The sequence below is a fragment of the Gambusia affinis genome, linkage group LG06, assembly GCF_019740435.1.
Source record: "Gambusia affinis linkage group LG06, SWU_Gaff_1.0, whole genome shotgun sequence".
Classification (NCBI taxonomy): Eukaryota; Metazoa; Chordata; class Actinopteri; order Cyprinodontiformes; family Poeciliidae; genus Gambusia; species Gambusia affinis.
This window is the reverse complement of record NC_057873.1, coordinates 3,601,678-3,625,401: the sequence shown is the minus strand read 5'-3', so window position 1 is coordinate 3,625,401 and position 23,724 is coordinate 3,601,678. Positions and strand designations below refer to the sequence as shown.

The 23,724-nt window shown below is 38.2% G+C and overlaps 1 protein-coding gene across 4 annotated transcripts in view; it reads left to right on the top strand.

Moving 5' to 3' along the window:
* Positions 1-23,724, top strand: part of eml2 (EMAP like 2) — a 38,916-nt gene that overhangs the window by 2,888 nt on the left and 12,304 nt on the right. For 2 of the 4 annotated variants that reach the window (XM_044120051.1, XM_044120053.1), the window contains exons 2-8: positions 11,340-11,567; positions 12,608-12,725; positions 13,468-13,569; positions 19,363-19,391; positions 20,098-20,227; positions 21,084-21,233; positions 23,474-23,543. In XM_044120051.1, the coding sequence (XP_043975986.1) occupies positions 11,340-11,567; positions 12,608-12,725; positions 13,468-13,569; positions 19,363-19,391; positions 20,098-20,227; positions 21,084-21,233; positions 23,474-23,543 (827 nt within the window). Of the gene's footprint in view, positions 1-5,503; positions 5,637-11,339; positions 11,568-12,607; positions 12,726-13,467; positions 13,570-14,331; positions 14,455-19,362; positions 19,392-20,097; positions 20,228-21,083; positions 21,234-23,473; positions 23,544-23,724 lie in introns of those variants that run through there. The other 2 variants (XM_044120052.1, XM_044120054.1) reach the window with 2 other exon arrangements.

The following is a 23,724-nucleotide window of genomic DNA, read 5'->3' as shown; positions in this document are numbered from 1 at the left end:
ACAACAAATTACAATTGGTGATGTTTTAAAACCTCAAAACTGTCTGCACTGTTGGGATTATTAGCTTTGCTATTTTTTCCTTTTTATCGATAAAATTGAAAATATGATTAAATGCACTTACTGTGTGCTGCTTAGTGTTACAAATCAGACTTTTTCATGTGGCTGCCATCCTAAAGAAGAGTATTATAAATGGGAATGATTTTCAAGAGCAGTATTTGTGTTTGTGGGTCTATTATTGCTGAGAGAGAGACACACAGCCGCAGTAATACAGTTACCCAGAAATGTAGTAATAAGTTGTTCTCATCATCCAGGTTGTTATGGCTGCCGCTGGTGGAGTTTCTCGTTTCCTTATCCTCCCTGGCATGTTTGCATCTTCAATATCCTGATTCTCATGAAGCATTACATGCAAATGCGTGAAGAATTTGGATATGTATCATATCTAGAGCATCAAAGGAGAAGTGAGACAGTTAAATTAGGCGTTGGGTTTTGGACTAGCAGAGGAAAATATTCATACCTCTACACACATCCTCAGTGTTAATCTCTGAGTTGGTACTTTCTAGAACCTCCTTTCACTGCTATGACCCCAGCAGGTCAAGTTTGCCATATTTATTGTGGTAACAATAAAAGTGAAGATTTAAAAAATAAATTGACAACTTTTTTGCAGACACTTTTAGGCAATGTGGTTACTGTGTGAAATACTCGTGTTTAGATTTTTATTGATATTTCTTGATGCTGTCATGGAACCAACGGTGGAGAAAATAGTAAAAGTAAAAATTCTCTCAGTTTTTCTTTTTAATTTGTAAAACTGACCTTTTTTAGTTTTACCTCATGTTGTAATGTTATTCAGTCATCAAAACCAAATCTGGAGTGTTGCTTTGATTCTTTCACGCATGTTTGAGAAATCCTTTAATCTCCATGGCAACCATTCAGCTGTGCAAAATACCTGGTTGGACCTAGCCCCGCCTTCGAGGTGCAGATCCGCCTCCAAGCTGCAATTTCCAAGCTTACATCTCACAGAGCAGCCTTCTTCTGCAGCTCCTTCAGACTAGCCAGAAGCAATTAGCAGGCACCTGGTGCAACTGCGCAACAGCTGAGCTCTTTATAGCTGCTACTTCTCAGAACACCGCTGGTAAAACGTTGTGAAAGGGTTAGTAGAGGAGCGATGACGGGGTGACTACCTGAAGGCAGAGTTTCAGAAAGAGCAGGAGTTTATAAAGAGACAAAGACCCAATTTCAAGGTGTTGAAAGCCCCAATTACACCTGGATGTTGGTGTATCCTGTTAAAGTTCCCCGCAATACATTGAAGTTTTTGATTGCAACATGAAAAAATTTTAAAAGTCTTAAGCTGTCTGTATATTTTTGCAGGGCTCTGTGTTTGCAACAGATCCATAGATGTGTCTTTTTCTCTTTTCTGTGAAAGCAGAATTGATTTTATAAATGAATCATCCTGAACCACATGAAACTAGAGCAGAATACAATCTGAATCTTTGAACTTTTAAACCAGAGTGTGTGCCAGTGAGTGTGTGTGTGTAGATTTATGCATTGCTGCTCGTTAAAGCTCACAGACGGCCCCGCTGAGCGGCAGGTGGAAGGACAGTGAGGGGCGGTGAAAGTCTGACTGGAGCTGTGATGTTCCAGCACAATCTGATTGGTCAATGTTGAACTTTTAAATTCAGCTGAAGCTCCTGGTTACATGTCATCAAATAAAAAAATAAAAATAAAGAAAACAATATAAGTATTGTTTGGCTGAAAGTGAGGAAAAGATGGAGAACATGGAGGGAAAAATGATATTTACTGGCAGTTGTTAAGTGACAGCTGGTCCTGCTGGGGAAGGTCATCTGCCCAACTTGAGCTTCTCAATTGTATATTTGATTTTATCCAACTGAAACACTGACACATTAAAGAAGTATTACATCTAGCAGCATCAAAAACCTCCGCTGATTTATTCCACAGCAAGGACGACTACAGATCCTAATCCTTTTGCACGGTTGGTAATCACAATTTGACAATTTGAAAGTAAATCTGCTTTATGGAAATGAGCCAGTTTAAAAAAAAAAAAAAAGAGTTGTCACTGAAAAATATTGATAGGATGAGGTGTTTTTTTTTTGTTTTTTTTTTTGGTGTTTCCGTTCAAAAACTGCGATGGGAACTCCTTGTTTTTTCATCTCACAAGTCACATGACCTTGTGTGATGTTGCCACTGGTGCAAACCACAAAGAAGACAACAGGAAGTAGTTGGAGGATAATGGCGCAGAACCTTTATTAATGACTTATCATCTGGACAAACTTATTCACATCTGATTTTAATGGAAACACCACAATTGTGATTTTTTTAAATCTATTTTTTTATATGACCAAAACACTGACAAAGTTTAATGCACATTAGTAAAGAAAATGCAGCTAATGGGAGACCCTGGACAGGTCACCAGGTCTCCAACAGAGATGGGCCCAGTTCATTGCATCAACGATACACCTAGCTTAATCCGTCTTTACTAAACACTTATCCTGGTGGGGGGCCAACTAAAGCCTGGTGGCCCGCCAGGCTTACAATGGGGTATACATGCTACGGATGTCTTTCTGGCTCTTGCGGTCTTAGCGTCTTAGCTAAGGAGGATCATGGCTAATTTTTATGGTCAGACAGCAGCGAAGCAGAATGGGGTCCAGTCAGAGCGTCAGTTCCCGAAACCACACAAAACAAACCCCTCAGTCCCACTCCACATGAGGTAAAGAGGTAGTGAGGCCCAAGAGACCCCTTGGATCTCATATGGTCATTTCCTGTGTCTCCTGGTGTCCCTCAAGGCTCTGTTCTTGGTCCCCTGCTGTTTGTCAGAATGTATCACATTTTTATTTCTAGAAATTTAATATTTTTTACCTTTACATGTGAGCTGTTACATTTGAAATTGTTAAACATTGAAGGAGTTGCGTTAAAGATGTAAGATGTGGAACAGCATGAAAATAGGTAGCGGTGGTAAAGCCTCAGGTCTGCTTTGCTCTGTCTTTACCAACCATCTGTCCTCTGTAACCAGAGACCTTCCACCCAGATCAGCTTCTCTCCTCTCACTCCTGATTACACCAGAAGGCCAACACTGTTCCCCTTCACCTGTTAATAATGTTTATAGTTTTACTGCACTCCTCTGGTTTATATATTAAAGAATTTTATGGCACTATAGGAACAATTCTCAGATTAGCTCCCCACATTATACATCCAGGCTGCTTTTTAACACACTTTCAACTCCATCCCTATTTGATGCAACTCAGTGAATTTGAGTTGTAATAGTTTCACTGTCTGTTGGTGGTTTTGATGCTTCCTCTCTCTGAGTTCACATTTTCTATGTTGTGTGAATGTGAGACGCAGAGTAGGCGTAGAATTTATGTCTTGTTGGAACGCCCATCCGGACTTTAATTAGCTGAAGCGGAGCAGAAATGTTATTAATGGGTAATGTTTCTGGGGTTTTTATTATCTTCTACTAAAAAAAAACTTGTTTTCTCTTGGAAAAGGGCTGGATGTTTAAATATAAAAGAACAAGAGGGAGCAGATGCGGTCTCCATGAAAACACACAAACACACATTACTGCAGAGCATAACGGCACCTGAAACACATTTCAGCTTAAAGGGGAAGCTGCAGCCTGCAGAGAACAGACTGTTCCTTCAGATCGATCCGACTGATGACTGAAGCAGTGCGGAGAGTGTTACAGCTGCTGGAGCCGTCCGTCACAGTCCTGTTTGCCAATGGACAGCACTGACATGCAGACTGTGATGAGAGGTGATAAAAACAAGAGATAAAATCACAAATCTTTTATGCTTTCTTCAGGGAGTGAAAGAGTCTGTTGTCAGTATCGGCATCAGGCGCCGCGGTCAAATCTTTATCCATCGGTGTAAAGAAATAAGGACTTATTGAATTGAGTGTTTATAAGATCTCTGTTTACAACACTTCTGTGTGATTACATGGTTTTGTAGACACACAAAACGTCTCACTATCATAAAAGTTGTGTTTTTTAAACGTGTTTTTCGTTTTTCTTTAAAAAGCCTCAGCTTCTTTGCCTGCAACAAGAGTTAAATTTGTCTCTTGATAAAGCTTGTCACAATTACAAAGTTTGCTGGACAATAAATTGTCCCAGTAATTATTGTGACAAATGATAATATTTTAGTTTTTCCGTTAATTTTATGATAAAAGCAGAATAATGCAAGTTAGACCAACAAACACTTAATGCTGGAATTTGAAATATCTAAAGTGAAACCTAAAAAACAGCAAAAATAAAAACCTAAAACAACCGATACCATAAATAAAACGGATTATGACGTCTCTGTAAACAAAATGACCTTTCTAAAAGATATCAATCATCAGAATGGAAATTATTGACCTCATTTTAACTTATCATACCAAGGGTTATAATAGTTTTGGGTTTTTAATTATAGTGTCCTTTTATTTCATTTTGACTTTTTGTTTGCCCAACTAATTTTGCTTTAATTAGTTTTTAGTGTGTTTATCAGTTTTCATTTATTAGTTAAATGTAATGTAATTTTAGTTTAGTTTTTATTAGTTGTGTTAGTTTGTTTTTCATATGTCAGATTTAAAAAGTCAGAGTATTGTGTTGGGATTATGTACACATGGATTGGATGAGCAACACTCAACAGACGTTAACATTTTCCAAAAATGTATTAAATTAATGTTGAACGATCAACAGACTCTGGTGTTTTCTCCCAACGTTTTCTGTTGCCGTTTTGCAGACGAGCTTATTTTCAGCTCGAAAGGCTAATAAATAGATTCATAAACAAAACAAATCAAAGGCTATTATATTAATAATTTAATTTTTTTTAGTTTTATAAACACACAGTGTAGTTCTATTTAGTTCTAGTTTATGTTTTTATTCAGTTAACAGAAATGTTTTATCATTTTCAGTTTTTGTTATTTTGTTAAAGTTTGTTCACAATAATAACCTTGATCACGCAATTAATAAATTGATTATTAATCAATTAGCTAAGTTTGGAGCTTACCAGACTAAACAGGAAAAATCTCTTTTATGCTTTGAATTTTGTCACTTTTTTTGTGATTTACGCTGCAGAAATCCACTTCCTGTTGGTCCAAACTGAAGACGAGCGGGATCTCTTTAGCCAGTTGGTGCAACATGTCGCCTTGTTGTGATATTTCCAGCAGGAAACGGCTGCATGTGTTGGTGTGGTGACTAACCTTTTCTGTGAGGGTGTCATTAATCATGCAGTGTGACTCTGCAGCATCTCTTCCTGGCGGTGCCTGGCTGTACGGATGCTGATGCAGTGTGTGTGTGAACGTGGCCGTGAGCCAGGCTCCGCCCCGCCACGCTCTGCTCTCCCTGCCTTTAGTTAATGAGACGCGAGGAAGAGGAGGGATGTAAAGAGGATGAAGAGGGAAATCTGGGGGGAGGGAACGGCAGGAGGAAGAGGGAGTGGTCCAAGGGACTGAGGAGGAAGTGGAGATGGAGGAGGGAGTGGTTCAGTTAGAGAGGAGTGTGTGTGTGTGTGTGTGTGTGTGGAGATGGGAGGGAGTCCATGAGCTCGTAGTTGGGGAAAGTGACCGGGCTGACTGAGCGTCTGTTCGCTCTCCGGACTGACTGACTGACAGGAGGAGTGACCAGAAAATCACCGTAGGCCGGATGGCAGGTAGGCAGCTCCACCTTCATCCTCATCCTCATCCTCAATTCACAGCATGAATATTTCACCACCTTCAATTTTCTGGTTACCCCCCTGCCTGCACCGGCCTCCATCACTCAGCGCTTCATCAGCCGTATCGTTCCGCCTGTCTTCCCCCCACCTCTCTCTCTCTCTCCATTCATCCCTTTCTTTTGTCTCCCTGAAACCGGCCATGTGTCTGAATCAGCTTCACGTCAGCTGACTCTTAAACACAGCTACCGTGTTGTTTAAAATGGAAATCCTACAGAAAGGGAAGTTGGTGCATGTGAGTTCTGTTGGCCGCTGAATGTGAAGTCGATGTGACCTCTGGTTAGCAGGGACAGTAATGCAATACCACTGAACTGCACCCACTGTGACTCTGTGTGTTTTATGGTAATTGAAGGACAAAGATGAATGTAGCTCCTCCAAACAGATGGTGGATATGAAGGTGAATCCTGCTGCTTTCATCCTGTTTTCTTCTGTACCTGTAAGAAATGAGACATTACCTCATAAACACCAGTTTACACATAGAAAACTAAAAAATTTTAAACAGAGTTCAATCAGGAAATCTGAGCTAACACAAAATGCTATTTAATTTACAAAAGGAATAAAGCATCTGTCTGAACCAGCCAGCCCGATATTAGATATTACCTCAGAATCACAAGTTTGCACATAGGAAACTGTCAGTTTGAACAACTTAATACCAAAGATAATCTGAGCTAATATAAAAAGCTATTTAATTTACAAAAGAAATAAAACATCTGCCTGAACCAACCAGTCCCCACGCAAAAGAAAAAACAACAGCAGCCTATAATTCCTCTCCTAAACCTTATAACTGGGTTTGTAACCTTTGGGTATAACTCTCAATGATTGATTTCTTACCCACTTTTCCTTGCAGAATTGATTTTGCTCAGCTGTACTGGTGGATTTTTGAGCACAAATGCAAGATTAAGGTCATGCTGCTGCAAATTTTGTCCGGTTCCAAAATGAAAACAACTTCCAAGCCACAGAAATACACAAACCCATCTTGTCCCCAAGACATTTGGGAAAATATTCTTTGGACAGATCCTGTTAGGTGTGTTGTAATATTACACTGCGAAAACATAAAATCTTATCTTTATCTACTTTCTAGAGCAAAAACTTTAGTTCACCTGAAATAAGACAAAAATAATTTACAAGAGACTTTTCAGCAAGAAATATCAGCTGGTTTAAGTAAATAATTGCAAGTTCTACTTACAATTCTGTAAAATTTACTTTATTAGACTTTATGTCATGTTTTAATGTTTTCTCTTATCAAAAACATACTTGGTGTGTTGTTTTGATTGTTTTATGCATGTCTGAGCAGTCCAATTGAATCTCCCCTGGCAACCATTCCGGGTGCCTAAACGCTTGCTCTTACCAACCGCCGTCTTCCACTCAGCTCCTCTAGACTAGCGGCAGCAGCAATTAACAAACACCTGGTCGCACTACATGCAACCTACTTCTCATCCAACGCTCCTAAAAACGTCTGTAAACGGCATAATGAGGAGCACTGTTGTGACGATGTGTTGAAGAGAGCAGGAGCTTCTTAAAGAGACAGGACCCAATTTCAAGACTTCAAATTAAAATTTCCTTTAAGTTATTTTTTTTTTATATCTACAGCATTTTAGTAACAACACATGACATCGTAGTTACTTGGTTGTGCTATAAAATGGCACCTTGTGCCTGGAAAATACAAAATACTGCCATTTTAAGCTCAAGCACACCTGAGCAGCAACACAATAATGTTGCAAAGCAAATTAGCGAGTCCAGCTGATGACTCACAAAAACAAAAATAAAAGCTCTGGAGTGGTACACTCAAAGTCCAGACTTAAATGTCTTTGAAATAATAAAATATGATCTACAACAGACTAAATAATAATTCTTCCATCAAGAGTGGGCTTTGATCCCTTCACAATGTAAAACATCAGTAGCCAGTTGTCATAATTCCTTTCACAACCACTTTTTAGATTTACGGGGAAATTAATATTTCACATCCAGCCAAAAACTTCAACAATAATATCCTGAGCATATTTTTCTACTTTATTGGTGCCACTGAATTCCTTCTGTTTTTAAAGTATGCAGTTCATTACTAAACGGTTTTTTATTAACTGCATCATGACATCGAGACTTTTTCACACATCCAGTTGATTTAAATCTGAAATGTGCTTAAATCTTGGATCTTTTCTCTCTTGCTGCTCTAAAACACATTTTACTCAGTTTTTACTGCTGCATATTAAAGGTAATGTTTGTGTACTTTAAAATGTTTCACCCTGAATTGATGAAAACAGACTGCCATGATGATTAGTTTTTACAGTGCAGGCTACATTTCAGCTGAAATCAGTTGGTTCTTGGCACCTGATGGTACTAAAACAATCCTTATCTCACCTTGTTTGCTATGTGCTGCCTGTGTGTCTAATTTTTACTGCAGCCTAGATAAACATGACGTTGCTCTTTATAAATCTCTCATGATCTCCTCCCACCAACATTCGGTCCACTTCCTCGTCGGTTTCATTTCATTTTCATAAAATGGTGGTTTTCTTGTTTCCGACTCCACCAGAAACTGTTGGGAAAGAGACGTGATTAATCGGATTTTACACGCAATTTTTTGAGGTGTTTCTGGATGTAACTAGTGAGATAAATGACAAATAAGCCACTGAAAATTAATAAAAGATGTCTCTCTTTAAACCAGTAGCTATTTAAAACCTTCTCCAATGCCTCCTGTTAGAAACGAAGTGAACGCTTGATGAGAACTTAATATAATTCAGCATTATTCTGTTTACTAGCCGCACCAGAAATGGTTTGGAAACAGACGGATTTAATTGGATATTCAACTTAAGCTGTGGTGGGTTTTTTTTGTTTTTTTAATGTAATTTGTGAAAAAAAATGACAAATGGGTCACTCAGAAAGTAAAAAATGTATTATTCCTTCAACTGGTAGTTGTTTAAACCCTCATCCAACGCCTCCTATTAAAAACAAAATGAAAGTGTGATGAGAAGTAAAGATAATGCAGCGTTATTCTGGTCACTTCTGCCATGCAAATCTCCCCACAGGCTGATAATTGCATGTAAATCCGAAGTTTGATTTCCCTGCAGCCTTTTCCTGTCTCATTTGACAGTGAAATGTGTTTCTGTAGAAGTAACAGAGCTGCCTACGTTGCTCAGAGGTAATGTCCACTTTATGGTTTTATATAAATCTACACACCGTCTTTAATAGCATTTTTATCTTTGTTTTGTTAATTGTGCATCTAACCCAGTTGAATAGGAAGGTTTCTTTTTTAATTATTTACTTTAAAGTATGTAGTCCACTGAAAGAACATTCCTGCAACTTTTCAATCAGGTTCGGTTCTGGACTTTGACTAGACCATTTCAACAGCTTTACCAAGTGTAAGCTCCTTGGTAGAACATATTTACAGACAAAGTATTTTTTTTTTAATTAGAAATGTACATTTAGATTTCTTCTACAGTTGTGACTTTTTTATCGCTCTGAATATGTTGCTCTTTCAACAAGTGCTCTCTTTTTGAGTATGTAAATTAGTTGATTATTTCAATAATCAACTGATCTGATTAATTGTTTCAGTCACAAAATGAACTATAAAGTGTTGCAGATTATGAAATGCATTTCTTTTTATTATTGGATTTTGTTTAACAGGGAAAAAAAAACTGGTTTTGCACAAGATTTATTTTTTCCAAATAAGGCTTCAACTGAAAGTTATTTGCAAAAATAATAACCCAAAAACCATATATGTTTTTGCAGTTTAAGTACTTTCGTGTAATGCCAGGATTGTCTTTGTGTTTATATGTAAAGTAAAATGTTTTGTGGTTCGCAGCAGGCTGTAATCCGTCGATGTGGGTCAGATGAATAATCTCCAGAAGGCAGTTTGCCTTTGGTAATCTGACCAGCTTTCAGCGCTGCCTGTCATGCTTCAGATGATGGCAGACGATTGTGTTGGAATGGGTTTAAAATGAGAGCGGCAAAGTGAAAGACGGTTAGGTTACTAGAATCAACGTCGCCTGGAAACTAATTAATATTTAATGGCAGAAGCATAGCATCACTTTTTCAGTGACATTTTAGAAAAATCTATTATTCTGGTCGATGTATTCGGCATGGATGGACGTCTGTCTGCTGGTCCTTGCAGCAGTTTAGAGAGGACCAGCTACCCCTACAGTTATGAATTTGGACTGTGAGATGAAGCTAAAGTACCTGGAAATAACACCTGCATGCACAAGGAGAACATTCGAACGCCATGCTGATCGCTTCGTCTCGAGAAATGTTCCCTGATTTCAAAACTTTGGCTGAAGTGGAGATTGTAATTCCAGTTTCCAGTTTCGCAGATTTGTCCTCCGGATCATTATAACCTTGAGACGTTTTATTACGCACAAGCTGGTGATCAATTCAGGTGATCAATCAGATCAGGAGTAAGTTGTTAGTTACTGAGGCTACAATCAGTGGTATTTTTCGCTGGAGAGACACATTTTCATGTATCCATCTGTGGATTTTCTTCTCAGGTTGTTGAATATTAAACTAGATTAAAAATTCAATGCAATTAAATATCTCATTATCATTTTATTTTATTTTATTTTTAAGTTCAACCTGTGGATGAAACTGAAGCTGTAGGCCTTCTTTTCCTCTGAAGTATCTGGAAACTTTTGTCAGAACAAAGCGTGTCCTGAACCTTAGAGATTTTACATAAACATAAAAATCTGGTTTCATCATCCAGAAAAATGAAACTGGGCCATCATTTGACTTAATTTTAGCTCGTTCAGGTAACAATCACCTGTTAGAGTCTCCGTACGTTTTGCTCATACGAATGACTCAAAGTCTTCTGGAGATAAATGTTGAGAGCACAAATGGGTCCTGTGGAAGTTGTGTTTCGCTCCGGCTCTCTCCCACTGTGCTGTTGAGTGAGTAGCGAACCAGATTCTTCTTTTTTTTTCTCTTTTTATTGCAGCCACAGCGACACCTTGTAGCATTAGCTAAAATTACACCAATCAAACTTGATATGATAAACAACAACTCAGGTAAAATTAGCCTTCCTGTATTTACTCTGTAGATTCCAGTACAGAATGAACCATCATGTGTCATCAACACATCGGTGAAAAAATGGCGACCTCCCTGGGTGAAAATTATAACAAAAGATGTAAATTATTGAAGTAATTATAAGTTTTGATGTATCACAAACAAAAGTTTTTAGTTAATAGGAAAATTACAACATATTTAGGCCAACATGTTGAACTAATCCTGGTTCACACTGTGCCTTAACAACTCACAACATTTTCCCACATTAAACTAGTTTACTTAAATTTTTAATTCAGGAAGGAAACAAAGCGTTGTTTTGTTTCTGCAGCTGCGACTCGGATCGTTTTCCCGTCCTTCCTCCTCCAGCCTGTCAGTTTAAACTGGTGTTGGTTTACTTTGATTGTCTTTCCTTCTTCATGTCTGGATCAGACTCACTCTCCCTAAATAATTCAAACTGGTTCATCTGTGGAAACTCCTCCAGCTGAAAAGGATGATTTTATTTAATTTAAAACGTTTGTTTTTGCTTTTATGTTCGTCTTTATAGTTGTCCAGTGTGAAGCCACCTTTTACATGTTCACTTCTACACTTCCTCCTCCTCATTTTTGCCACAGCTTTGATGAAAGCATGATTTGTTTTTGTGTCTGGCCTTCTCTTCAGATGACACGGTGTCGGCCAGCAGCAACATGGACATGGAGGACAGAGTGTCCCACCTGGAGCAGAGGCTGCAGCTGCAGGAGGACGAGATCCAGCTGCTGAAGGCGGCTCTGGCCGATGCTCTGCGTCGCCTCGGTTACTGCGAGGAGCAGAGCCAGGGGCCACGTGCAGGGGGCGCTCATGCTGGCAGGAGGCCGCTTGCCGCTGCCGCTTCCACACCGCCTACCAAGGGTAAAGACTTTGCTTTTTTACTAACCTGTTTTTTGTGTAATAAATGTGTAATAAGAAAAGGCATAAAAGTAGCAACGAGCGTTCAACTGAACTAATTAAACGTTAACAACTGCATATTATGTATAAAATTAGATTTGACTAAAAGTATACATTTTGTACTTGGTAAGTTATTTAAAAAGCAGCAAAATGTAAATGCAATTTTTTAATAAAGGACTTTTTAAACTGTTGAGATATTATGAGCCGTCATTATCTTACAACGTAAGTTAACACTTGTAGCATTTTTATTTTGGACTCAAAGGGGCAGTGTCATGTAACATCAACTTTTTTGAGATTTACATTAAGTTACAACAATATTCCCTCATCAAAAACATACCTGGAGTGTTACTTGGATTCTTTCATGCATGTTTTATCTCCATGGCAACCATTCAGCTTTGCAAAATGCTTGGTGGACCTTAGGTCTGCCTTCGAGATGCTGATCCTCCTCATAGCTGCAGTTCCCAAGCTTCCAAACTCTGAGACTTCCCCAGTCAGCTCCTTCAGACTAGCCGGCAGCAATTAGCAAACACCTGGTGGAACTGCTGAGCTCATTACAGGAGCTACTTCTCAGTGAAACTCTGGTAAAAAGGTTGTTAAAGGGTTAATAGAGGAGCCATGTTGTGATGTTTAACTGAAGGCGGAGCTTCAGAAACGGCAGGAGTTTCTTAAAGAGACAGAGACCCAATTTCTAGGTGATAAATTACAAAGTAAAATTACTTTTAAGTAACATTTGATATATATAGTATTTTCAACTGAAGCTAATGTATTGATTATGTTGCAAAATGATGCAGTATTACAGCTTCTTTGTTTCTTCTGAAACATTTTTCAGCCTGTTTTAACAGAAAACTCCTACTATTAAACCAGACTAAAGATGCTGCCTTGTTTCTTTCATGCATTTCTGTTTTCTACATAATTTCTAAATGATCCATCACGGCTGAAGCTGAAATTGTTATTTTTTTGAGCCGGTTAATGATGCTCAGTGTCACCAATGTGTCGCCTTCCAGTGCGTCAGCTCCTGCAGGCTCTTCCCTCCAGGCCGCTGAGTAACGGCTACGGTCAACAGAAACGCCTCCTGTCCTCGCCGTCCTCGCCAAAGAAAGAGGTGCTGCAGTCCATCAAGAGGTAGGATGGGGACGGGAAACTTTAGCTAGGCCAAAAGACTCCGTGTGGGTTCACAAGTTTTTCAATTATCCAGAAAAATTAAAATACAGCATATGGAAATGAAAAAAAAGTTTGTGTATACGCTTCTTTTTGTATTTTTCTCTTTCATTTCTCTTTCTTTCTTTTTCTTTTTTGTTACTTTGTTTTTGTCTTTGTTCCTGCTTTGTATCTTTCTTAAATTGTTTCTCTTTGTATCTTTTTGTTACTTTGTTTATGTCTTTCTTTGTTCTTGTATCTTTCTTCACTTTATTTCTTCTTTTCTTTTTGCATCTTTTTACTTTCCTTCCTTCTTTCCTTCTTTGTCTCTTTATTTCTTTCTTCCTTTCTAACTTTCTCTCTATTATTTATTTTAATTATGAATTTAAAGAATAAAAATGTTTATCTGTGTTTTTACTAAGACACTAAGCCTTTTTAAAACGCTTCCATTTTCAGATTGAATGTGGAATTGATTTTAAACTAGTATTAATTAATTAATCTAGCTCAAATCATCACTTTGATTCAACTCAAGTAAAATTTTCTGATCATCTAATGATTATTTTTTTGTGGCATTAATCCAAAACATTAAGTTTTTAGAATAAATATGAGCAGCAATACTTATTTCCAGTTTCATCAAATTTGCTTTAAATCATGATTTAAAGTCCTAAAGCTCTGGACATTCAGATCTGCTGTTTTGTGTTTTTTTTTTTTTTTTTTCCATCTGCAGGAAGAGCATGTCCACAGAAAGACTTACCCTGGTCCGCAGAGAGATGGCAGCAGAGAGTCGGAGTCGGACCACGTCCTCCAGCAGCTCCTCTGGTGGGAAAAGGTAACTTCTGCTGCTGGGTGGGGCAGGAGGGAGAAAACTGTTTCTGAGCCACACACTAGACAACACACACACACACACACCCACACACACACACAAATTACATTTTCAGTTTATTTATTTAGAAAGAACAAACTGAAATGAACAAGCTTCTTAGATATTTATATATTCAGTATGATTCGTTGTTCCTATATGAGTCAGCAGACATGATTATTGAAATAAAAATAAACTAAAGGAGAGTGTTTTGTTTGAGATAAAAGCTAAATTATTCAAGATATCAGCTGACTGAACTGGAAGTCTGTGGAAAGTGGTAAATCCAAACATTTTAATTAAATAAACTCCAGTTGATTAACTGCAGGTGATTAACTTGAACCAGTTTTTTCATAATTATTGTTTCCACAATAAATTATGACACAATTTTAATTCCTTTTTGCCAAAAATTAACATAAAGCTCAAAACCTTATTTTACATTAAAATCAATGACATTTGGAACATATGAAAAGCAGAAATGTGTATCTGACGGGTAAAATATTGTTGTTCTTTGTACAGATTTAATGTAGCAAAACAGTTTTACTGAGGTTAAAGTAAACCTAGTTCCTATCCTCAGGTAAATGTGACTATTTGGTCCCATTCTGCTGCGTTTCTGCTGATGGGTCAGATTTCCTTCCTGGTAAAGAGGTGTGGTTACTCTGTAAAATGTGGGGGCGTAGCTTTGGGCTGGAAGCTGCCCTCTGATTGGCTGCGATCGGCCTCCAGGCTGAGCTAAAAGTTTGCGGAGGGAAGGAGGAAGTGTGTGTCTGTGCGGCTGCTGAACGGGACACAAACGGCTCTACTGGAAGCTGGAAGCTGCTCTAACGGCAAAACTACAGACATGAAGCGATCCTCCAGGTAAACACCGACAGCAGCACTTCAGAGACCCGCCGGAACCACTTCCTGCTGGTTCTGTTCCACTTCAGACAGGTTTTCACTAACATTTGAATGTGTTATGGATTTCTGAGCCTCAGGAGGTTTTCGTTGTCACGCGAACAGTTGGATGCGGTTAAGTCTCTGTGGAGCGCGGTGGGGAGGGGCAGCAGCACAAACCGACTGGAGATAAAATAAGTCAATAAGACTGTTTGGTGTTTCTTCAATGTTTTCTCTTCACATAAAAACTTCTGTTTCATTAGTTACAGCAAACAGCTGCCTCCTGACGTAAAAAGACAAACAGATAAGGAAGGAAAGGTGGATCGCTCGGCAGATCTGAGCTGGTCGCTACGGTAACCAGCCGCAGCTCCTTCTTTGTTTATGTTCGGGTTTACCTGGGGATCACCTGCTGGGCTTTCAAAGTGAGCTGGAGAGTCGGAGCGTTGCAGAGTTATAATTGCGGTTATGAGCGCTGCTTGTGCTGAAACTGATTACATTTCCTGGTTAACATGCAGCAAACTTGGCTGCACCACCAGGAACTGGGTTGAGTTTCTCCGACCGCGCTGCCCTGCATGTTTTAAATGTCTCTATACGAAACAAAAACACGATTCAAATGACTTCACCACACATTTTGCTTCATTTAGTACTAAATAAAACTTATTTTTAACTCACTGGAATCATTTTGTGAGCAAGTAATCTTATTCAGCTCTTTTCAGATGCAATAAATTCTGCAGGATTTATTCCGATTTTGTATAATTTGCAGTTTCTGAGTGAAACTATGCAGAAAATATGTTTATAAAGTCGACGGCTGCAGCACTTATGTCATAATGGATCAGGAGATGGATGACCGCTCCCATCATCCTGCATTTAGAGGACGCCACAAACCATTAGTGGGGTAGAAACGTCCATTTCCTCCCTGCAGCTTTGACTTCACTGCCAGCTCACTCACAGCTTTGTTTTCTGATTCCTTTTAGTTTGAGTAATCCCTATAGGAAAAACCAATCAGTTGAACTAGAGGAGAAGGAAAACGTCTAACTGGAAATATCTTTTAATGCAAAGTCAAATGGCTCAGAAAACATAAAATGAAACATGAAAGCCGAAATGAAAAAGTTAGAAAAGATGTCATAAATTATTCTGACTGTTTTTGGGTTCAGGTTTCATTTGTGGATGGTTACCAGCAGGTAATGGTTGTTCTTAGTTTAAGCAGAGCACATGAACTTTGACCTGCTCATCTAAGAGGTTTGAGGGTTTTTTTTTATTCTGAATTTTGTCAGGCTTGTTGAAATAAAACTGTCTGAACTGGTTTTAACTGCTTCAGGGATGAAAACTGAAATAACTGACAGGTTTACAGCAGGAACATGGGCGGTGTACGGCAAGCTGTTTGAATATATAATCAAACCAGCTAATTGAACTAAATGTCTTAAAATAGCACCATATTTCATGACGGCATGTTGAGATTTTAAGGGGTTGAATTTGGGTCTTTATGAAGACATTTTCTGTTGTAACTAATCATTTATTTTCTTGAGAAAATATGCAATATAATCACGATTAATAAGAGTTTTCTGCAGTATTTTGAGTCAGTTCTTGTTGGTTAAAAGAAAATTTCTCACATCCAGAACAGTTTCTTCCGGTTTACCGAACCTACAGTAACCTTTTACAATCAGATTTGGGTTTTAATCTGATCTCAGCTGATCTTTGTCGACAATCCCCATCTGTAATAAATGATAAAACTGCCTTCCATACCTTCCAGTGGCGTAAAGAAACCTTTAAGATTTTACCAGCAGGTTTTATTTTTGTCTTTTAGTTTAACATCCACCACAGATCTGCTGCTTTTTTTTTTCTTTTTTAGGTTTATTGCCACCCTTATTGTTGGCTCCTCTGAACTTTAAACCAGCAGACATTTTGTTCCTGCTTGACGTTTGTTCATCAGAAACGTGTTGCTCTGGAGAAACGTACTCCGGATGATTACGGCGCTCCCCTGGTGCATCCTTGCAGCCATCCAGGCGGAAAACGTTCTGCATGTTAATGAAGGTTCTGTTTGTTCATCTTCCCCTGGAAACCAGGAGACTCGCTCACGTTTCACAATGAAGAGCTTTTAGATGTGCCAGTATTTACAGTGTTTTTCTGCCAGTTTCCCAGCCAGCTCTGCTCTAATTACGGAGTTAGCCGTGGCCTTTGATTGGCTGCAGCCGCGCCACACCTCGTCTCCCTGCCAGAGCGACATGCAAACAACCGGGCCTTTATGTGGTTAGTTAAAAGAGCTGGCACCCAGCCTGCTGGCCTCCACCTGACCAGAACCAGATCAGACATCTGCTCTCTGATCTGCTCTTTAATCTGTGCCTCGTATTGAAACAGGCTTGCATCTTTTTTGACTCAATAAAGGAGACCTATTGTGCTTCACTGAACAGGTTAGAAAAGGTCTATTCAAAACCTGCTCATTACACTTTTTGTAAAAACAAATTGTTCTTAGATAAAAGATTTCAGTCTGTTTAGTTCTGCCTTCCTTTCAAATTTGAGATGTTTTAGGTTTGTCCTGTCACTTTAAATCTAAAGAAGCTGCTGCTGGCCACAACCCCAACTCAACGTTTAAACTCGAATGTGAAAATGGCTGCAAACAGATGTGCAATTATACAAACATACATCTTTGAGAAGCATTAGTACACAACCAACAAGAATGCAGCAAGTGGTTTCTGGTCAACAAACCAGAAACCACTGGTCAACAGTCAAAACATCTGTCTATTCCAGCAGCCATTGTACAGCGGTAAAACCAGCTGACCAACAGTGCTAGAGCTCTACTGGTGTTGCTAGGTAACGGACTGAGCTTCGCTGGGGTTGCTAGGTAACGGACTGAGCTTCGCTTGGGTTGCTAGGTAACAGACTGGGCGCCGCTGGGGTTGCTAGGTAACGGACTGGGCGCCGCTGGGGTTGCTAGGTAACGGACTGGGCTTCGCTGGGGTTGCTAGGTAACAGGCGGTTCCTGCTGATTTGCGACGTTCCATTCTGTAGGTTTTATAAACGGCTTGTTTTCCAGACACCAAAAAACATTAACTTACAGCCAAAAACTTGCTTTTATTTCTACTACTCTAATTTTTTTAAGTGCTTCACCTGTTTTTAGAAGCAGTTGAGACCCAAATGGAAATGCAAAAATATTCTGCATTTACTCATCTTCTGTTGTCAGTGAGGCCTTCACAAAATGGCAGCCGATGTTTTCAGAGTTTCTTCTTTTCTAGTGTTGTTTTTTTTCCTGTCTCCTTCCCAACCTGTTTGGTTGTTCTGTCTCTTGTTTCAGTTTTTGGGTTGAAGTTAAAACCTTTTCCCTTATCCAGATGACCTGTGTGTCATCACTTATTCTGCAGCTGCGGCTGATTGGTTGACAGGTCGTCCTGCCAGTCAGCAACCAGTGAAATGCCCAAACCGCAGCAGCTCTGGCCGGCTGACTGACGGCTGATTCAGGAGCAGCAGAGCGCAGAATTCGGCTGAATCGTTGTAATTTTGCATTTAGCAACACAGATTTCCAACATAAATGTGCAGAGCTCTGCTGCCTGCTGTTTTGCGTTACGTTTGGGACCACGCTGTGTGTCATCTTCTGTTTTTATGGGTACAATAGCATCTCTGTATTCTGTGTCCTAATTCTTCAAAAGTAATTTCTTTTATTTTTAATGGGAACCTTGGAGCACAAAACCTTCAGTGTTTTCTCTCTTTATCAAAAGAGATTGAAGCCTGAACAGAACAGAAGAGAAAACGTTCCAAAACAGTTTTTCTGTCTTAAAACTGAGGGATGTAACTTTTATAAGAAAAAACTTGTTTATGTATTAAACTATCACTGTGTTGTGAGACAAATAATCGGTGAAAAAATTTAAACAAAAAATACCCTGCTCTGCCAGAAGCAACCAGTCAGAGCCAGGAGGAGGGTCTTAGTGCTGTCAATCACACTTGTGTACGCTACAGCTGGTTCATGAATGCTCAGGCTAGTTAGCATGGCCACCAATGACAATCGTAAGTTGTTTTTCCTCCATCCGCACATTGAACAGCGTATACAAGAGCATGATTGACAGCACTAAGACGAGGTCCTGTTGTGATAAATCAATCGCATGATAAATTAAAATGAGCTCAATAACTTCAATTTGCATGATCTATCGTTTTTTTCTCTTTTCTCTCTCTTTTACCAAAAACTGGTTGATAAAATTTTTCAGTCTGGTGTTTTTTTCTGAAAGACTAAATAATTTTTTTATGTGTTGGTTTTGTTTTATTTTGGATTTTTAAAAGTCGTCCAGTTCCAGTATTAAATGTTCATTATAATTTAAAGTTTAATGATCTTTGAGGATATGTTCTTGCTTTATTATCATGCCATTACTGACATTTTTAAAGAAATCATTTTTGTAAAAGTGGAACGGCTCTGTGTGCTGCTAGATTATTTCCAGTGTTTATAATTAACTTTTGTCATCTTTGGCTGTTTTTGAAAGCTCGTTGCTGCAGCCGCCTTTTGCCCATCAGCGCTGCGACTCTATGCTCCAAACCCCTGCAGTGATCTGCAGCCTGTCCGCCGTGTCGGAGCGGCAGCAGCTGGTATCTTTGATCTGATTCTTTATTCATGAGTTCTGCAGCTGAACGCTGAGGTCCACTCCGCGTTTCTGCTGACTCCCATGTTTCCTCTCGCTGTCCGGTCGAATTAAGTAATGAGGGTTGAAGCCTGGAGATGAAATGATGTAGCGAGGGCCGTATAATGGAGCACCATATTTGCTGCTCCATTTCATGCATTTACTCAACTTATGCTTGATGCTTTCTCTGGATCAATAGCTCAACTTTTTAAACATTTTTAATCTTCAGAGTGGAAAATGACTTGATTCTGCTGATCAGATGGTTGATCCTTTTTTATCTGTTTTCTTTTTTCAGCAAATCCAAAGAATGCACCTACAATGCAGGTAGAATCTTTTAAAAAAAAATATATATATAAATGTATAAATTTTTTTGTTTTTGTTTTTCTGTGTGGAGTGCCTTTAAGTTTTTGTCTTTTTTTTATTTTTCTACAACCTGCCGTTGTAGAAAAATGTTGCATAAATATGCTCTGTAAAAAGTAAAAAAAAAAGATTTTATATATATAAAGTTGTTTTTTTTTTTCTGTTTGCTTTGGCACCGCCAATTAAAATGCCCCAGGTACAACGTTAAAAGTTTAAGAGAAAGAAAAAGTGCTTGGAGATTTTCACAGGTGATGTAGGAACATGTTTTAAAAGTCACCATGTCTTTAATTTTCCACTTCAGATTTATACACTACTTTTATTTTGGTCTATCACCTAAAATCCCTGTAAAATGAATGAATAAATTTTGTTGGTTTAGCATGAGAACATTTGAAAAACCTTTAAATGGTGCACAGATTGTAGCGGCTGCTTTTACATCGACTTTGTTGTTTGGAGGGAAAATCAGAAACGTAATTCTCAGACTTCAGCTCTTTATTTTGCTTATTTGATGTAAAAGTAAACATTTAATGAGCTAAGCAACAAATTTAAAGTTTTTCCCCCTTTTGTTTCTGGATTTATGTAGCTTTTTACTTTGTTTTTGTTTTTCATACTTTTCTCTCTGACCTCTGATTCACACTCTGTGTATATTTTTAAAAACGTTTTTCTCCTCCAGAGGACGGCTACGTGAGGATGTTCCTCCGCGGTCGTCCCGTCACCATGCACGTCCCAGACCAACAGCGGGACAGTTTCAGCCTGGACCAGAAGGTGGCGCTGCCAGAGAAGAAGCTGAAGCTCCAGTGGGTGTATCCTTCAAACCGAAAGGGAGTGACAACCATGAAAGACTCTATGGTCCAAACAATGGACGAGAAATATTTTTTAAAATATTGAAAAACATTTAATTCGTTTTTTTAAATTGTAATTTTAAATATTGTATAATTTTGTTATTCTGTATCAGGTACTGTGAAAGTTACACTTCTCATTTATTTTAAAAAACTTCTTAAAGGTTGGCTCCAGAATTACACATGTACCAATGTAATTTCATGGTCTTTTATACACGGTTAATATTATTGTTAGCAGCTTGTTACCTTGCTGGGTTTTTAAAAATTTCATCACCACTTTAGATTTTATCCATTTGGCGAAAACTTCATGTATTTAATCATTTGCGTTAATTTCATTCTGTAATTAATGAACCTCATTTTAATCAAAAACCATGTCAACAAAATGATATATTTTTTCAGTTCAACTCCCCTTTTTTGCTGCTAAATCATTGAATAAATAGATATGAGCTCAACAACAAATATATTTATTGTTTTTAAATCTCTTTTTTTAGGTTCTTCAACCATCAGATTGGTACTAACTTCTGTTCCTTCCATTCATCTTCTTTGGACATTGTGGCTGCTAACATTAGCGTTAGCATCTGTGCTGCTGCTGCATGTTTAGCATTCCAATGCTATTTTAGCCTTCTTGATAAGCTAACTCCTTTTAGCACAACCTGAACACAACAATAGTCTTTCCCAACGTCCGATCGGATCGGTTTTTGAAGCAGACACAAACCCCCAGCTTTGGCGGCCATCTTTGTTTGGGAATGTCTTGTGTAAAAAATGGCTTCCTGCCAGTCTTTACAGCTTCAGTCACCTTCCCTAACTAAACGGTGGCTAGCTACGGCTACCGCGGCCGCGACTGCCGCTGCAACCTCTACCTGCTGCCCACCGGGGAGATTGTGTACTTCAACGCTTCGGTGGTGGTTCTGTACAACACGGAGGAGCAGCAGCAGAGACATTACCTAGGACACAACGACGACGTCAAATGGTGAGGAAACAAACTTTGATACCGTAATAAAGCCTCTGGAAGGCTGTTTATTGCAGCTGCAACACAAATCTGTGCAAATCTTTGTTGATATTCTGCGGATGTCAAAAAAATTAAAATTTTGCAAGTGCAGTGTTTGTATTTTATAAGAAATTAAATTAAAATCACATTAATAAATGATTAAAAATCATGGCAGCGACAGTTGCATAAGATTATATTCATAGTTCAATCATCAGTTCAGTCGTCATTAGCGTTGGCGCGACCAGTAGGCTTGTCGCAATAAATTAGTCACATGATAAATTAAAATGAACTCAATAATTTCTGGGACAATTTATCATCCAGTAAAACTTGTTACTATCAACAACAAGCAGGCCTACTTGGGAAGGGCTACGTTTGTGGCGTTTCGGTGAAATTGTAGTCGGCCATTTTACATAAGAGCAAAGGATTCAACATGTTAGATTGATAAATAACTGTTTATGAGCCGTGATGGCTCTGATGGAGCCAGAAGAAAAACCTAAACAAACCATCATCCTGCTACCACTTCCTGTCGTCTTCTTTGGCGATTCTGTCAGTAGTAACATCCTGTTGTTGATTATGTGATGCAAAAACACTGATTTTAATATGAATAATTACCTCACTCTGTTTCAAAAGTGTTTTTTTTTTCCTCTAAATTGCCATGAATAAATTTATTATAATTTCACTTTGCGTGAAATTGTAATTATATGGTTAATTTAGGCGCAGCTACTGACAGATTCATTAGCATAAAGTTCAGACTAGATCACCAAGCAGCTGAATTTTTCCAAGAAACACTTTCAATTTGAAGCTCTCAGTTTTCACACAGAGGGATCTAATTGGATAATTTCTCCTTTAATGGCCTGACTTCACCTCAGAAAACCACCATCTCTCTCTTTCTTCCACCAGAGGAATCTTCAGAATTTCCTCTTGTTCCCAGTATGAATCAGACTTTACTGGGAAAGCTCCCTGTCGCAGTTTTAAACCTCCTCGAACTTTATTTGCCTTTTTTCAGAACTTTTGAATTAATTCCCACTTTTAAAACTAATTTATGGTTCGGTATTTTGCATATTTTCAGGTCTGAAAATGACCCGTTTTATCCTTATTTTCTTTTCAAATTCTCCACAGAAATGTAACTTTTATGAAAAGTAATGGATGAATAGTGGAGTAAAATGTCAGATTAGTCTGGATCTTGGTCTGGATTTTTGATGCCATTTGCCAAAATGATTCACACGCTGCAAAAAATAAAATCTTACCAAGTGTTTTTCTTCTAGTTTCTTTTGCAAATATCTTAGTACACTTTAAATAAGACAAAACTAACTTTCAAGTAACTTTTCATCAAATTATAGGAGCTTGTTTTAAGTAATTCCTTAAAATTAATGAAAAATATTTTTTTCTCATGTTATTAGTGAAATAATCTGCCAGTGGAACTAGCATTTATTTCATCCATTTTAATGAATTATTGATTTAAAATAAGCTCAGATATCCTGCTGAAATGTTATCTACATGTTACTCCTGTCTTATTTCAAGTGAACTAAGATATTTGGAAACTAGATTTTGAGTTTTTGCAGTGTACAGCAGAAACACTCCACACTTTTTAAAGGGACGGTATTGTTTAAAATAAAGTATTTTTAGCTATACATCATGTTATAATGTTATTCCCTCATTAAAAACATACCGGGGATGTTGCATTGATAATTTTCTGTATGTTTTAGAAATCTTTTAATCCTTTATTTTACAGATTCTGTGCCTGTGAAACACACAAAAGTGGCTCTAAAAACAAAAATAAATAAGACTGAGGAGCAGCAGAAACTAGACTGAAAACACTTTTGTGTTTTTGCTGTGCACAGAAGTTTCTTTTGTGTTAAAAGTGTCTGTTTATCTAATTAAATCCATGATCTAATCAGCTGGCACCAGCTGGCCTGGAAACACTAAACGCCTCCTGAGGCATGCTGGGAAAAAAACGACTCTGCCGTTTCTTCTCCCACTGCTGTCAATTAAACTCCTTCAGCTTCCTGCTTTTTTTTTTTTTTTTTTTTACATTTACCTTTTATCCTTTCACAAAGACGTTGTCATAACAATAAAAATAAAAAGTTTTTAATTGCACATTTTTTACATTATTTTTGCTGAATGTTGTTTTTATGAAAGTGACATGTCGATTTTTTTTTATTATTATTATTTTGAACTTGCAAACGTTGTGAAAGATGTGAATCGTTTTTCGCTCTCCTCAGCCTGAGTGTTCATCCTGACATGGTAACCATAGCAACAGGTCAGGTGGCTGGAAACTCCAAGGATGGAAAGGTAAAGTGAACGCCACACTTATGTTTGACTTACTAACCCAACTTCAGCTTTGCTCATCCATTTTTGACATTTATTCCCTTTTTTTTTTTTTTTTTTAAAGCTTAACAAAAATGTTGAAAGAGCTTAGAAAGAATCTTTGATAAAATAATTTTCCAATAAAGATGTTGCTTAGGATGCAAGA